Raw genomic sequence first — 15,857 nt, forward strand, 5'->3', positions numbered from 1 at the left:
ACTCTACCCCTCTACCAAAGGGGACAAAATGAGACTCTGTCTCTAAAAAGAAAGAATATCTGAACTGCATTGGGTAACTGGTGATCACTCCCATGCACATGGTATTTGGAAATAAACATTTCTCTTACTAATCTGCCCTAATTGTGAGTTGATCTTTTAGTGAAATTTCAGAGCAAAGGGCAAGTTTCCCCTTGCTTCTACAATTCCAAAGTACCTACTTTCTTAACGAACTCACAGAGGTTGTATCAATACTGTGCTTGAAAACAACATTCCAGGAAGGTCAAGCTTAGCTCCATGAAAGAAGCAGAAGGAGGGAAGAGAATTCTATGGATTAAAAAAAGTCTAAAATGTTCTTCTTAGCAAAGTATCACAAGAATGGAAGAAAAGTATCCAATGTACACAGCCCTATTTTGAAACTAATTTATAGCTTTCATAGCAATGTTATAACCTAATTATAGCCTTAGAATATGAGAAGGGGGAGATGGGGGGAGGGAGGGTGATTGGTGGGGTCACCTCTATGGTTTATCCTATAAGGGTACAAGTGAATCTAAAAGCAGAGTATGAATGTCTTAACTCAGTAACTAAGAAAATGACATGAAGGCCACGTTAACTAGTTTGATGAGAGTATTTCAAAATGTATATGAAAACACCACACTGTACCCCATGATTGCATTAATGTACACAACTATGATTTAATAAAAAAAATTTTAAAAAGACTAAAATATTTGAAGCATTTTCTTCCAGCTGGAAGCTAATTTACCAAGCATGGTATGCTAGGGTTAAGGAACAATTTTCATTCACATTCAATTACTATCACTTGACCTTTATCAACAACCTGGTGCTGTACTGACCCATTTACTTCATAGAGAATCAGACTCAGGGAAGGCCAACAGCCTTTCCCCAGGTTCCTACCTGCTTACTACCTTGTGAAGGGAGGTGTAGGTCTACTCAGGACTTCTGACTCCAAGTTTTTGCTTTTTTTCTAGTGCCAGCTGTACTAAAATTGGAAGTAAATTTTATGTAAACTATTATTGTATACTTTACTATTATATATGTTATAAACCCCACCCTGCATAGCTATTTTTGTTCGATAGACAATTATCTTTTTTTTTTTTGAGACAGAGTCTGACTTTGTCACCCTTGGTAGAGTGCCATGGTGTCACAGCTCATAGCAACCTCAAACTCTGGGCTTAAGCGATCCTCTTGCCTCAGCTCCTGTGTAGCTGGGACCACAGGCACCCTCCACAATGCTCGCTTTTGCTCAGGCTGGTCTCAAACTCCTGAGCTTAAGCAATCCACCTGCCTCGGTCTCCCAGAACGCTAAAATTATAGGCATGAGTCACTGCACCAGGCATAGTCAATTATTTTTAGAAGAGATTTAAATAACAAGAAAAAAGGTAAATGGCATGAATGTATTTATGATCTATGTACAAATGATTTAATAAAAAAAAAAGAAAAGAAAAAAAAAAACTAAAGGGTAACCCCACCACTTCGGATACTCAAGGCTTCTTGAGTACACTCCCTAGGCCACAGTCGCGCAGAGTTGGCTCAGAATAAACCTCTTTATTTTACAGAGTCCCCCCCCCCACCCCGCATTAGCAGTGGGTCTCATTCTAGGAATAACAATGTGCAAAGGAATGTGCAATGACGCGGCTTCCCAACAACCCCTACTTTCTTCTTCTCAAGGAAAGTGGGTCAGTTTCCAGAAGCGCACAAACTAGAGCAAAAGTGGACTGTCTACACACAACTGTAATTTGTCAATTTACACCCCCCCATCCCCATTCCATTTTTTAAAAACGTGGAGCTGCAAATACTACCTAACAGCATCTGATGCCTAGGATTTTGTGAGAAATGCAAATTCTTGGGCTAACTCCCTGCCTACTGAACCAGGATCTGAAGGCGGGGCCCACCAATCTTTGCTGAACCAGTCCCCCGGGTGATTCTTAGACAAGCTAAAGTTTGAGGGGGCTGCAGCATCTCACGGACTGACGAGCCACAGACAGCAGGCGTGCGCCCCTAACTCCTTTCTGGGTGGTATGCGGCGGCGTAGTCGCCGTAACTAACCATGGTAAAGGTCTTGCTGAGGAACTGGTAATAATTCAGGGCTGGTTAACTTTCTCAACAACGCGCTCCCTCCGACGTGAGGAGGCGAACAACCTCCTTAAATCCACCCCGTAAAGGTGCTCAGCACCTTCAATTTCCATAGCAAGGAGAATCTGACGCAGGCGCAGCCGGTCCCGATCGCGGGCATGCGCATTAGGGGCCTCCGTAGGCTCCTCCGGCTCTGGTCTTGGCTCCATCTCCGCCTCCGCGCCCCGCCCCGCGCCTGCGCAGGGGCGTTTATCCCTTGGCGCTCTAGGCGCGGGCGATTTGTAAGCAATGGCGGGCGCTTGGTCGTCCAACTGTTGCAGAGGCTCATCTACCGGTTGTATGTGCTGCAACAAGGGCAAGCGGAACGACTCGTTGCTGTTGGGCAAGCGGCTCTCCGAAGATTCGAGCCGCCAACAGCTGCTGCAGAAGTGGGAGAGCATGTGGAGCTCTACAAGCGGGGACGCGTCGGAGGGCGACACAGAGAAGGAGCGGCTGGAGGAGGCAGCGGTGGCAGAGGAGAAGCCGCTGGTGTTTCTGTGCTCCGGCTGCCGGCGGCCGCTGGGCGACTCGTTGAGCTGGGTGACCAACCAGGAGGACACCAACTGCATCTTACTGCGCTGTCAGTTCGGGCCGGGAAAGGGGTGGGAGGGCGGAGAGGTTGGGGCCACTTTCTCTCTAGGTGTGTGAGACAGGGCGGCCCTAGGAAGGGAGGGCCCCTTGGGGCTGCCCACGGATTTTAAAAACAGAAAAATCTGAAAGTGTGAATTGTCTCAGTAAAGAAGGAGGAAAAGGGACACCCCTGCACTTGGGCTCACGAGTGACGCGTCCTTTTCAGGGGTCCTCCATCCCAGAAGAGCAGCAGTTGAATTGGCATCATTTGTGAGCATTAATAAGAAACAAATGACAATATTTTTTTTTGGAGACAGAGTCTCACTGTATCACCCTCCGTAGAGTGCCGCGGCGTCACAGCTCACAGAAACCTCATCTCTTGGGCTTAAAGCGATTCTCTTGCCTTAGCCACTCCAGTAGCTGGGACTACAGATGCCCGCCATAACGCCCGGCTATTTTTTGTTGCAGCTGTCATTGTTTAGCTGGCCTCAGCGGGGTTCGAACCTGCCAGCCTTGGTGTATGTGGCTGGCGCTGAGCCAATACTACTACTTTTTTTTTTTAAGGCCCTAAAACAAACACACAAAAGGAGCAAACGGCCAACTAGATTGTAAGCATTTGGGAATGTAGCCAGTACTATTAATTTCTACAGAAATTAGCAGGCTGTTAATTATCGAGTTACGTTATTAATGGTTTATTTAAGAAATTAAGCTTTCTATCTGCCTGCTTCCGGCAGGGGGATGTCAAGATTGATTTTTCGGGTCTTGCTGGTTCTGCCAGTGGATACCTTTAACAGTCTGGGTAACTTGCAATAAAAGCACCAACAGCCCCATCGAAACTGGAGAGGCAGGAGGACACAGTGAAAGAGTTAAGAAGACCGGAGTTCTAGCTTTTAATCCTGGTTCTCTAAGTTACCTCTGTTTCCCTACCATTCCCTCCTTTTATTGTTTTTGTTGTTATTTATTTAGGAGTAAAGTGTTTCTCATATATTCTTCTGCATTGCTGTAATAATGGCTGCTTCTGGATTGTGATTTTTAAAGTGCTCTGTTTGAATTCTGTAAATATTTTGATGGCAGAAATTCACCAGCTTACTGATATTGGTGGAATGTTTTCCTTCCTGGGTGTACTATTGGGAATGAAGTGGCTCACAAGTGTCCACGAGTGACACGGAACTTTCGGGGACCCACTGTTTTCCACAAGCATATATCAGTTCATGAACTACTATTGCTAAATCCTGTTACAGTAGTTACACAGAAACAAAGGGTGATGCATTGGCATTAACTCTTTGCACCTATTAAAATCAAACCCTGAGGAGGAGCATAAAAGTAAAAAGCACTTATCCCTTGGTCCACACACTGCCCTAGTCCCAGAATTGCACCTGCCTTGTTACTTAGTTACAGATGTGTTCCATGCACATATGAACGTATTTAAACATGTAACTATTCAAAAACACACTTGAGATTATATAGTTCATACAGTTAAGCAAGCTTTTTTTATTTCACATGTATGGAATGTTTTCCAGATTTAGTGTATGTAGGTATACTTCAGTTTTGTGGCAGCTTCTTGGTAAATCCTTGGTGAGATTGCCACTTAACTAGCTGTGAATCCTTTGGTAAGCTCTATGTGCCTCAGTTTTTTCCTCTGTAAAATGGGGATAACATTCACTTGGGATATTTGTGAGAATTAAATGCATTAGTGTGTCCTGTGATTTAGCAAGTGCCACTTAAGTGATTTCTCTAATGGGGGTGCTGTTGATTTGCCCAGTCTGTACCTGTTGATAGAGGCCTGGGTTCTTTCCCGTGTTGCCACCATCAGAACAGCATGTGTTTGGGTGAGATTGTCGATGCATTAGAAGTTATTTCTTTAAGTGAGTGCGTTTACTTTGCTTACAGCTTCTTAAGAAATGGCATGTTTGGTATTACGTCTTTCATTTTATTTGTGGTCTGTTTTTATAGCTTTTCTGTGTTTCGCCATGTGGGCTTTTTTCTTTGTTTTGCTTTACATATAGAAATACTATTAATTCTGTTATTTTTTATATCAGTTTTTAAATATTAAAAACCGTAAATATCTTGATTTGTTTCCTGTAGATAATCTGATGTAATGATTTAACACTCACTGCAAAGACAAATGACCTCTTGGATTCATTTTCATTCCTTCCTAACCCAGTTTGAGTTAGTTTAATTACTTTTACTTTGTCAGGGTTTATAACATTGACATTCTGTTTTGTAGCCCAAACATGGCCTTTAATGTAATGTTTCTAGGAATTTATTTCTTGATTTCAGTACTCTTATTAATATAAGAAAGGCTTTTTTTTTTTTTTTTTTGGTGGTGGTTTTTGGCCAGGGCTGGGTTTGAACCTGCCACCTCTGGCATATGGGGCTGGCGCCTTACTCCTTTGAGCCATAGGTGCCACCCTATAAGAAAGCCTCTTAAATAGCTTTCCCATTCTTAAATGTTCCCTCTCCCCATCCGCAAGAAAACAAGTTTGAGTGCTTAAAAATGTTTGCTTGTTTTTGAACATGAACGCCCGTGTAATTCTTGGGTCAGCTCTTTGCTTTTTCCAGGCACAGAGCAGTTGGTGCAAATGCCTTGAGGCTAGTGTAGTCAAAGAATAGAATAAAGATAAGATTTGGGAGGGAAGGAAAGGGGCTGGAAATTCCGGGCCTTCATAGCCTATTCTAAGGAATAGTGATCTCTTTAGTAAAAGGAGGGGAATGATACGACCTTAGTAGTCTTGGGATACAGCATTGAAGGAGGAGCAATTGTGGAAGTGGGGAGGTGAATGAGGAGCTAGTACTCTAGTCTGGGTAGGATGTGGTGCTGTGGTTTGGGGGCTGGAGTGAGGTTTGTGAGATAGAATTGACAAGACAAGTCCGTGGCATGGACATGGGGGAGCAAGGTGAACAGATGAAGAATCAAGGATGACATCCCAGTTTCTGCTGCCTCTGTCCAAGTCATGGTCCAAGTAAAAGATGCTTGGGTGGGATTCTGAGGACCCTCTCAATTACTTTTAGAGAAATGGGCTCTTGAGATCTGGAGATAACATATTCATTGGCTTTTGACATCTTCCATGGTTTTGATCCCAATTTCACTATCTGGCAGATAATCTTTGCAGCCTATGAATGAGGTTCTGATAGTTCCAAGTTTCACTATTTTTTTGAGACAGAGTCTCACTATGTCACCCTTGGTAGAGTGCTATGGCATCACAGCTCACAGCAACCTCCAACTCTTGGGCTTACGTGATTCTCTTGCCTCAGCCTCCCAAGTAGCTGGGACTATAGGTGCCCAAAACAACTCGGGGCTATATTTTGTTGCATTGTCATTGTTTAGCAGGTCCGGGTTGGGTTCGAACCTGCCAGCCTCAGGGCACGTGGCTGGCACCATAACCACTTTGGGCTCTTGTTTTTTCTGCTCCTCTGAATTCTAAAATAAAAGGTGGATTAGAAATTCTTTAAATTCCGCATGTATATTAGCAAACTACATTAATAAATAATTTTTACTTTCTCTCTTTCTAGCTGTTTCCTGTAATGTTTCTGTGGATAAGGAACAGAAGCTGTCTAAACGTGAAAAGGAAAACGGTTGGTGAGTAAGGCTTTATCTATGTGAATATGTACATGAGGGAGAATCTTTATTTTTCGAGTAAGATCCTTAAAAGATCATTACCAGTAAGATTACTTGGGATAAAACTGTTTTCATGATAATCAGTATAAAATCAGTCATTCACATATATCAATTCTTGAATGGTTGTGGTTGCTCTTAGATATTTCTCGGTTTCTAAAAGCACATTCTGATACTCCCATTTTGGGTCTTTGGGCTTGGTGCTGAAGAAAATAGAAAATAGGAATAGGAAAAGAAAATATCTGTATCCTAAAATCTCAAAGTCAAATGATACCTTAGACTCGTGGTCCCTTTGGCACCAAGAACTGGTTTCAGGGAAGATAATTTTTCCATAGGGTGGGGGAACACAATAGATTTTCATAAGGAGACCACAACCTCCATCCCTCCCATGTGTATACATAGTATCCAGTAGGTGTTGCCCTCCTATGAGAATCTAATGCCACCCCTGATCTGACAGCAGGTGGGGCTTGGGCTGTAATGAAAGCAATAGGAAGTGGCTGTAAATACAGGTGAAGTTCTGCTTGTTCCTAGCAGGCCACAACTAGTACTGGTCTTTGGCCCAGGAGTTGTGGACCTCAGCCTTAAAACCAGTGCTACCCACTTTTTTCATGTCATGGCACACATAAAATGCTAATGTAACACACATACACACAGCCTGTTGGGGTAAACAGACAAGGCTCTTGTGGTCAAAACCAAAGGACACAGGAGCTCCAGCAGTCCTAGGCCTTGTGTGGCCACTTTAGGGGTTGAGAGGATCTTGCTATGTTCATCACCACATGCTGCAGGTGGTATCTCAGGCCTTGCTTTTTATAATTGTAGCCCAAACAGGAAATGTATCTAACTGATGTATATGAAATAACTTTGGGTGGTACTCAAACAAGCCAGAATTAATAATTACATATATACTTTAATGCATATTCAAAATGCTGTTTTGGTTTTGTTTTTTTTTAATAAGATGCTGTTCTTGTAAAAAATATACTGTTTTTCATTTTTAGGAGTATAAGAGTATTTTATTCAAACAAAGTACATTTCAATTTCAAAGTTACTCTAGGCCCTCATGACTGAATCACCTCCCAAAGACCCCCCACTTCCTAATATCGTCACATTGGGGGCTAGGATTTCAACATATGAATTTAGGGGAGGGGATACAAACATTTAATACACAGAAATCCTTTTTTGTATGTATTAAAAAAGGATCCTAAAATCCTATTTTTTTTTTTTTTTTTGAGATAGTGCTGTGGCATCATAATTCACAGCAACCTCAAACTCTTAGGCTCAAGTGAGTGATCATCTTGCCTCAGCTTCCTGAGTAGCTGGGACTATAGGTACCTGGCACAATGCTTGGCTGGTTTTTTTTTAAGAGACAGGGTCTCACTTTTGCTCAGGCTGGTCTTGAACTCCGGAACTAAAGCAATCCACCCGCCTGGGCCCACCAGAGTGCTAGGATTACAGGTGTGAGCCACTGCACCAGCCTCTAAAGTCTTTTACATTTCTTTTCGAAATAGTCTCTGTCACCCAGGCTAGAGTACCATGGCCTCACTCTAGCTCGCAGTAATCTCAGACTCCTGGGCTCCAGGTATACTCTTGCTTAGCCTCTGGAATAGCTGGGACTATAGGCAAAGGCTACCGGGCCTGGCTAGTTTTTCTATTTTTAGTAGCTGTGGGATCTCACTTTGTTCAGGCTGGTCTCAAACTCCTGACTTCAAGTGATCCTTCTACCTTGACCTTCCAGAGTGCTAGGATTACAGGCAGGAGCCACCATGCCCGGCACCTTTTAATTTTTTGAATAATGGTTGATAAGAGCGTTTTTTGTTATATTTGGTCTTAATCCCTAGTCCATGACACAGGAGCTGCTAAGGCTGTTGGCATCTGCAGAGTGATTTTGGTAATTCAGGATAAAACCATCTTATCTGTTGATCGCTGTATTTAGGGAGTTCAAGCCTCAGGTTTCTCTTAAGTTTCCTTTCTTGGGTGATAACATTTATATTAGACTTTAGTTCACAATCTTGGTAATTATGTGATGTAGCCTAATAATGATTGAGGTTTGTGTAGTATAGGTGGAGTTTTGTAACCAAGATGCTTTTATATTTCTTATGTAAAAGTTTATGGAACCTTTTGGAGGTGGGACATAATTATAAGAGGGACTTTACCTAACAAATGCAATCAATGTAACCTGGTTCTTTGTACCCTCAATGAATCCCCAACAATAAAAACAATAAAAAATAAAATAAAAATTATTTGCAAAAAAAAAAGTTTACGGAAACTTATAAAAACACATAGAAACTTAGTATAGCATAACATATAGGTGATATATTAATATTAATATGTGATTAATATATCAGTGATATATTACCATATTTTGCCGTGTATAATACATACTTTTGCCCAAATTTTTGAGGGAAAAATTAGCAATGCACGTGATACATGAGTAGTACAAAATCTATATCTATAAAAATGTTTTTAATTCTTTTATTTATGCTTATGAGTTGATAACTCTAGAAAGCAATAACAGTATAATCCATATGCAAACTAATATCCTGGAATATGGATATTGGTTTTGTTGAACGTAAAAGAAAAGCTTTGTGTTTCTCTTCATATACTTTAGATGGCCGCTGGTAATCTAGGGGATATTTTTACAAAATTCCTTTACAATATAAAATACAAATACCTAAATGTAAACATAAAAATTAAAATTAAAAAGTTAAAGTGAAGATTTTTTTCCCTAAAGTTTGGGTCAAAAATTTGAGAGCCCATTATATACAACAAATATGGTACGTATGCCATAACCTTTTGTGGTGTGTATTTCAGTATTGTGATCACTACTAGATTTAAGTCTCCAATTGTTATCAATTTGCTATGCATTGGAACTGTAATTTTAGTATATTAATAGAATGATAAATCTGAACAGGTTCATTCAACAAGGCTTGGGGGAGATACTGGATTCTAAACCAGATTTAAAGAAGACATGAATAGGTGTGGGCGGGAATATACAGACACCTTGTGGTCTGCAAGCCTAAAATATTTGTTTTCTGGTTTGTTACCTTTAATTGCAAAAAAAACTGCCTCTCTGTGCTCTAGAATGTTAATGACCTTTGGTGGGCTCTTTGAACAACATGACATTAAAAGAACATACATAATAGATTCTTTTTGTCTTCTGAATTTTAGATAATTTTTCTTAATGTCAAATTGGGGTGCTTATAGTCAAGAAAAACACTACCTTAATGTCCTTTCTTTTTGTCACTCTCTTAGATGTCTCTTGTCCTTTATGCGTAATGCATTGTGACCTGGAGATGACTGTCCTTAACATTTGTCTTGTAAATATCTTACCCTCATTTTTTTCTATCTTATGTATATGACTCAGTAAGGTCAGAATAACATACTTGAGAAACTTAAGTGTTTGTGGATTTTAACAATAGCATTTTTGCTTTAACGAGTTGCTACTTTCTTTCCTCAAGTGACGACATTTCTTTATTGCAGCATTCTTGAGACTTTGTACTGTGCAGGGTGCTCACTAAACCTTGGCTACGTATATAGATGCACTCCCAGGGATCTTGACAGTAAGAGAGACTTGTTTTGCCTCAGTGTTGAAGCCATTGAAAGGTAAGTTTGAGCTATAAATGGTTCCCTAACAACTGATGTCTCTGAACTTTAAAGTTTGCATAAAAATTGGCATGAATTGATACAAGAGCATCAGAACTAAATCAACACTGGTTAAAAATACAGGGTATCCTAAAGGTCGCCATAAACAGGGAAAATTAACAAATACTGTGTTTTTATTTTAAATGTGTTTTATATTTATATATCAACATAGAGTAATATTTTGTAGAATTTTGTAATGAATATTTTGTTTTTGTTTTTTGAGACAGAGTGTTGTTGCCAAACTCTACTTTGTAGAGTTCCATGGGGTCGTAGCTCACAGCAACTTCAAACTCTGGAGGTCAAAGCAATTCTCTTGCTTCAGCCTCCCTGGTAGCTGTGAGTATAGGCACCCCCACAAGGTTTGGCTATTTTTTTTTGTAGAGACAGAGTCTTACTTTATCGCCCTTGGTAGAGTGCCATGGCATCACACAGCTCACAGCAACTTCCAACTCCTGGGCTTAGGCGATTCTCTTGCCTCAGCCTCCTGAGTAGCTGGGACTACAGGCGCCCGCCACAACGGCCTGGCTATTTTTTTGTTGCAGTTTGGCCGGGGCCAGGTTTGAACATGCCACCCTTGGTATATGGGGCCAGCACCTTACCCACTGAGCCACAGGTGCTGCCTGGTTTCGCTATTTTTTAGAGATAGGTTTTGCTTTTGCTCAGGCTGATCTCCATCTCCAGAGCTCTGGCAGTCTACCTGCCTCAGCCTCCCAGAGTGCTCAGACTGTAGGTGTGAGCCGCTGCGCCTGGCCTATAATGAATATTTTGTAAACAAAGGTTCATTTAGCTATAATTTCCCATTTTTCCTGTGTATGTATGTATGTATGGCAAACTTTAGGACACCCTGACAATAAAACTAGTGATTTTTTTTTTTTTTTGCCTTAACCTGAGTTATGTGGTATTGGAATAGTCAGACATTCTAAATTGTAGGAGAAAACACAAAGTTTTTTGGAGTAAAAATATGTTCAGTAATTTTTTAAAGTTAAATGTGGTTTAAAAGGATTATTTTAAAGCAATGGGGTAGATTAATATATAGTGTCTATTTTTCTTCTCCCAGCTTTTAGCCTCTTAGAATATCATGAAGAAATAGAAATTTCAGGCTGTCTCCATTTTCCATTTTCGGTGGCAGCCCATCTACTTACAGATGCTCTTGATAAATCTCTGCTACTAAAAAAAGAAAAGGAATAGAAATTTCAAAATGGGTAGGAACAAAGTCCCTTTGGTGTTCTGGAAAAGTAGAAATACAAAGTTCAACTAGTTCCTGTAGTAAAGAACTATCTGCTTTTGTTGAAAAATGCAAGAAAAACTCTTCATTCTCTAAGATTTCTAAAAAGTATTAGGAAACTGAATTATGGGCTGATGATAGACATCATTTAGAACATTTTAGACATCTTTTATTTTTGAGACAGAATCTTGCTATGTCGCCTAGGCTGGTGTACCGTGGCCTGGCATGATTGCAGCTCACTTAAGCGCAAGCAATCCTCTTGCCTCAGCTCTTTCCAAGTAGGTAGGATCATAGGCGTGCAGCACCACACCTGGCCAATTAAAACATGTTTTTGTAGAGATAGGGTCTCTACATTGCCAAGGCTGGTCTCGAACTCCTGGCCTCCATTCATCCTCCTGCCTTGGCCTTCCAAAGTGCTGGGATTACACACGTGAGCCTTTGCCCCAGATAGCTTAATGATTTTCCATTTCATTGGTTTTTAAAGAAAACAAAAAAATATCAGTTGCCTTCAGTGAATGTTCACTCATCCTGAAAAAGATAAAACCCTCAGTACTTCAGGGATGCCTAAGAAACCTTATGTATCAGGAAAGAAGGACAATTTAAGAAGGAAAGAAAATGCCTAGACTTCATTATGTAAACTATTTTATCACTCCTGTTGAGTAGCTTAGATTTTTCTCTTTAAAAAATTTAGAACACTATTGTTTTTATTATTCTAATTATTTGTTGATCTAATTGTTCCTTGATAACTGTAGCTCTGCCCCCTTTTTGGAAACTAGACAAGTTTAGAGTAAAAAGAAAAAAATTCTTTTTTGAGACAGAGTTTTGCTCTGCCAGTCCAGGTAGTTAGAGTGCAGTGGTGTGATCATAGTTCACAGCAACCTCAAACTCTTGGGTTCAGGTGATCCTCCTACCTTAGCCTCCCCAGTAGCTGATACAATAGACGTGTGACATCACAATCAGCTAATTATTTCTATATCTTGTAGAGATGGGGTCTCACTCTTGGTCAGGCTAGTCTCAAATTATTATTATTATTTTTTGAGACAGAGCTACAAGCTGTCCCCCTGGGTAGAGAGCCGTGGCATCACAGCTCACAGCAACTCACAGCTCACAGCAACCTCCAACTCCTGGGCTCAAGCGAGTCTCCTGCCTCTGCCTCCCAAGTAGCTGGGACCACAGGTGCCTGGCTATTTTTTTTTTTTGTTGCAGCCATCATTGTTGTTTGGCAGGCCCGGGCTGGATTCGAACCTACCACCTTAGGTGTATGTGGCTGGTGCCTTAGCCACTTGAGCCACAGGCGCCGAGCCTGGTCTCAAATTCTTGACTTGAAGCAGTGCTCCTGCCTTGGCTTCCCAAAGTGCTAGAATTACTGGTGTGAGCCACTGCGCCTGGCCTAGATCAAAACTTTATAATCTAGGGCGGCACCCTGTGGCTCAGAGGAGTAGGGCGCCAGCCCCATATACCAGAGGTGGTAGGTTCAAACCCAGCCCTGGACAAAAACTGTGAAAAAAAAAAAAGGAAAAAGTACTTTATAATCTATAAACTTTTTATAATCTTTACATGAAAGGATAATATAACAAGTACCACTCCTTGTTACGAAGTGTGTAGGTCTGGAGAGATGTTCTATTTTGGTCTTAATATATGCATGGAAGACCCAGGTTCAAACAAATGCTCTGTTAGTCTCCGTGAGGATTTTACCAAAGTTTGTGGAAATTAAATACGAGAGAAGATAACTATAAACAACATGAAATCTTAACCAGTAGAGTTGGTACAAAACTTTTAAAAGTGATATCATTTGTATAAAAGAAAACTTATGAGGGTTTTTTGCCCAAGGATCATAGTATTGAAGCTATTTTTCTCTGAAAAGTTGAATTTAGGGTAGAAGTTGCCTCTTGGAGCAGGATTTTAATGCCAGGAAATCTGGTTTTGTTTTAAAAGTGTATGCCTTCTGTAATCTTTATTTACAGTTTTATAAATTACTCAATGCCATTTAATTTTTACCCCTCATCTCTCTTTCTCTTTTTTCTAAATGGGACATTAATTGCCTTCTGCAGGTTTGCCTAGCATGCTAGGGATACAATCAGTAGGGTTTCCAAAGGAAGATTGCTCTTACTCAACAAAAGAAGTGACATACAGTCTGGGCACGTGGTTCATGCACTCTGGGAGGCTGAGGCTGGAGGATCCCTTCAGCTCAGGAGATTGAGACCAACCTAAGCAAGACTGAGACCCTGTCTCCACTAAAAAATAGAAAAACTAGATGGGCATTGTAGGCAGTGGGGTGGGGAGAGCGTGCGCACCTGTAGTCCCAGTGACTTGGGAGGCTCAGGCAGGAGGATTGTTTAAACCCAAGAGTTTGAGGTTGTTGTGAGCTGTGGTGATGCCATGGCATTCCAGCCTGGGAGACAGAGTGAGACTGTGTCTTAAGGGAAAAAAAGTCAAATTTGAATACACATTTCCAGAAGGAAGCAAGAAAGCAATGGCTTCTTCAGGGTCATGGCTTCTGCAAGATCTTTAAACTTGACCTTAGAATTTTGAACTGTGAATGAAAATGTTTTGCCACCTAGCTTACTAAGGAGCAAGTTTATTCCAATGAAATACTTAAAGATTATGTAATATGTAGAAATACTTGGGCAGAGCTGTTAAGGAGGAAGACATGATTTTATATAATATTTGTATAGTTTCCTGAGCAGGTTGCTATTAGCAAGAATGGGGGTTTTATTTGTTTACTTGTTACTAACCTATAATGTAACATACTTAGAGTTTTAATATTATTAATTGACATAAATTTAATATTTCCTTTTCATATTTTAACTTTATATTTGTTGGAAATGGGTATCTCAGTATGTTGCCTTGGTTGGTCTTGACCCCTGGGCTCTAGCAGTCTTCCTGCCACTGCCTCCCAAGTGGCTGGGATACCATGTTCAGTTCATATTTTAACTCTGTACTGTATTTTAGTTATATTTTAGGGTCCGCTGAAAAGCAGATTGTGTCAGAAGATAAAGAACTTTTTAATCTTGAAAGCAGAGTTGAAATAGAAAAGTCTTTAAAACAGGTAATTTTATTCTGTACCTTTTATATCTTTGTATGAATGACTTCTTGCCAGTGAACGAGGCGTCTTCCACAAACAATAATTCTTTTATTTACTTATTTTTTAATTTGAGACAGAGTCTCAGTATGTCGCCCTTGGTAGAGTGCTGTGGCATCTCAGCTAACAGCAACCTCAAACTTTTGGGCTTAAGCAATTCTTTTGCCTCAGCCTCCCAAGTAGCTGGGACTACAGGTGCCCGCCACAATGCCTGGCTATTTTTTTGTTGCAGTTGTTCTTGTTTGTTTAGCTGTCCTGGGCTGGGTTCAAACCCACTACCCTTGGTGCATGTGGCTGGCACTGTAACCATGGTGCTACGGGTGCCGAGCCACAATGATTCTTGTAATGTCATCTGTTTTGATCTTAGCATTTTTACAGTAAGAGAGTGCTTATTTTATTTCAATTGTCAATAAAGTTGATTTTGAGGGGACCTAAACTATAAATTTAGCTATAGCTTTATCAACAAAATAATAAGGAAAACATTGCATGCCAAAATCAGAACAATCTATGTTCTGAAACTGTTAAACTAGAAATATCTCTTTGGCTCCAATCAGTATTTTATTTCATTCAGTTCTGTGGCATAAACAGACTTACTGTTGAGTGTTAGTGTCTTCTCATGGCGAACTGGGCTTGGGCAAAGTGGGAATGAGTGTGCAGAGGAGCCATAGGTTGGTTACAGGTCAAGAACTACTGAATTAGGTTTTGTTTAATAAAATTTAGTTCAGGCTTCAAGATAGTTATGTAACACACACTGAATATGTTCTATGCCTTACATTCAAAATTGCATTAACAGTGTATATTTTCATGTTTAAGCATGTGTAATTTTTAATCATATTCATATATATTTTTTTAATTCAACAGATGGAAGATGTCTTGAAAGCATTACACATGAAGCTGTGGGAAGTTGAATCAAAACTGTCCTTTGCCGGTTCTAAAAGCTAAACTACTCTCTCTGTCCCTTGTCCTGCCCTGTCCTTCTTCCCCTTATATGTTAAATGAGAATTGTAGAATTACTGTTACAGCTGTATTTTATGGTAAAGAGGTGATTGTTTCCCAAATTCCAATTTTAAAGTCATATGATGGTACTTGATAGGATTGGAATTTAGGGGTTTCTATTTTGATAAGAAATTGGGGTAATTTTCTGAACTGTTTTCTCCTTTGTGTCAAATTCATTATTCTTCATTTCCTATTTTTTTCAAACTTTATTTCTTTCACCTTTAATACTTGGGACAATATTTAACATGAACGATAAAATCTTAACACGTTGTAAGACTTTTATAGTGTGCATGTTTATTTTTATAATCAGGAATGGAATAAAGATAAAACAAAGTACTTTAAGATTGATTTTTGCAGACTGAATGGTGACATTTTACTGATTTCAAAAATCCTGGTATCATGAAATACGGATGTTACCTGATGACCTTTTTCCATAATCAAAAGACCACCCACATGATTGAGTCCTGAGACTATTAACTATTTATTTCATTCTGTCAACACACACCCTAAAATCTTAAATAAAAGCCTCCCAAGAATTCTAATCAGGGCAGCACCTATCCGCCTCGCTACAGGCTAATATGGTGTTATCTGTCGGGGTC

General features: G+C 40.2%; 1 protein-coding gene across 1 annotated transcript; it reads left to right on the forward strand.

Moving 5' to 3' along the window:
* The first annotated feature begins 2,379 nt into the window (after nt 1–2,379).
* MIS18A (MIS18 kinetochore protein A) lies at nt 2,380–15,230 on the forward strand. Its single transcript, XM_003797069.3, has 5 exons — nt 2,380–2,710; nt 6,214–6,280; nt 9,794–9,916; nt 14,133–14,229; nt 15,124–15,230. Exons 1-5 carry the CDS (start codon nt 2,380–2,382, stop codon nt 15,202–15,204), a joined length of 699 nt encoding a protein of 232 aa, XP_003797117.1. The 3' UTR covers nt 15,205–15,230.
* Nucleotides 15,231–15,857: the final 627 nt, after the last annotated feature.

The sequence above is a fragment of the Otolemur garnettii genome, unplaced genomic scaffold (assembly GCF_000181295.1).
Source record: "Otolemur garnettii isolate 467f Iridium unplaced genomic scaffold, OtoGar3 scaffold00111, whole genome shotgun sequence".
NCBI classification, from domain to species: Eukaryota; Metazoa; Chordata; class Mammalia; order Primates; family Galagidae; genus Otolemur; species Otolemur garnettii.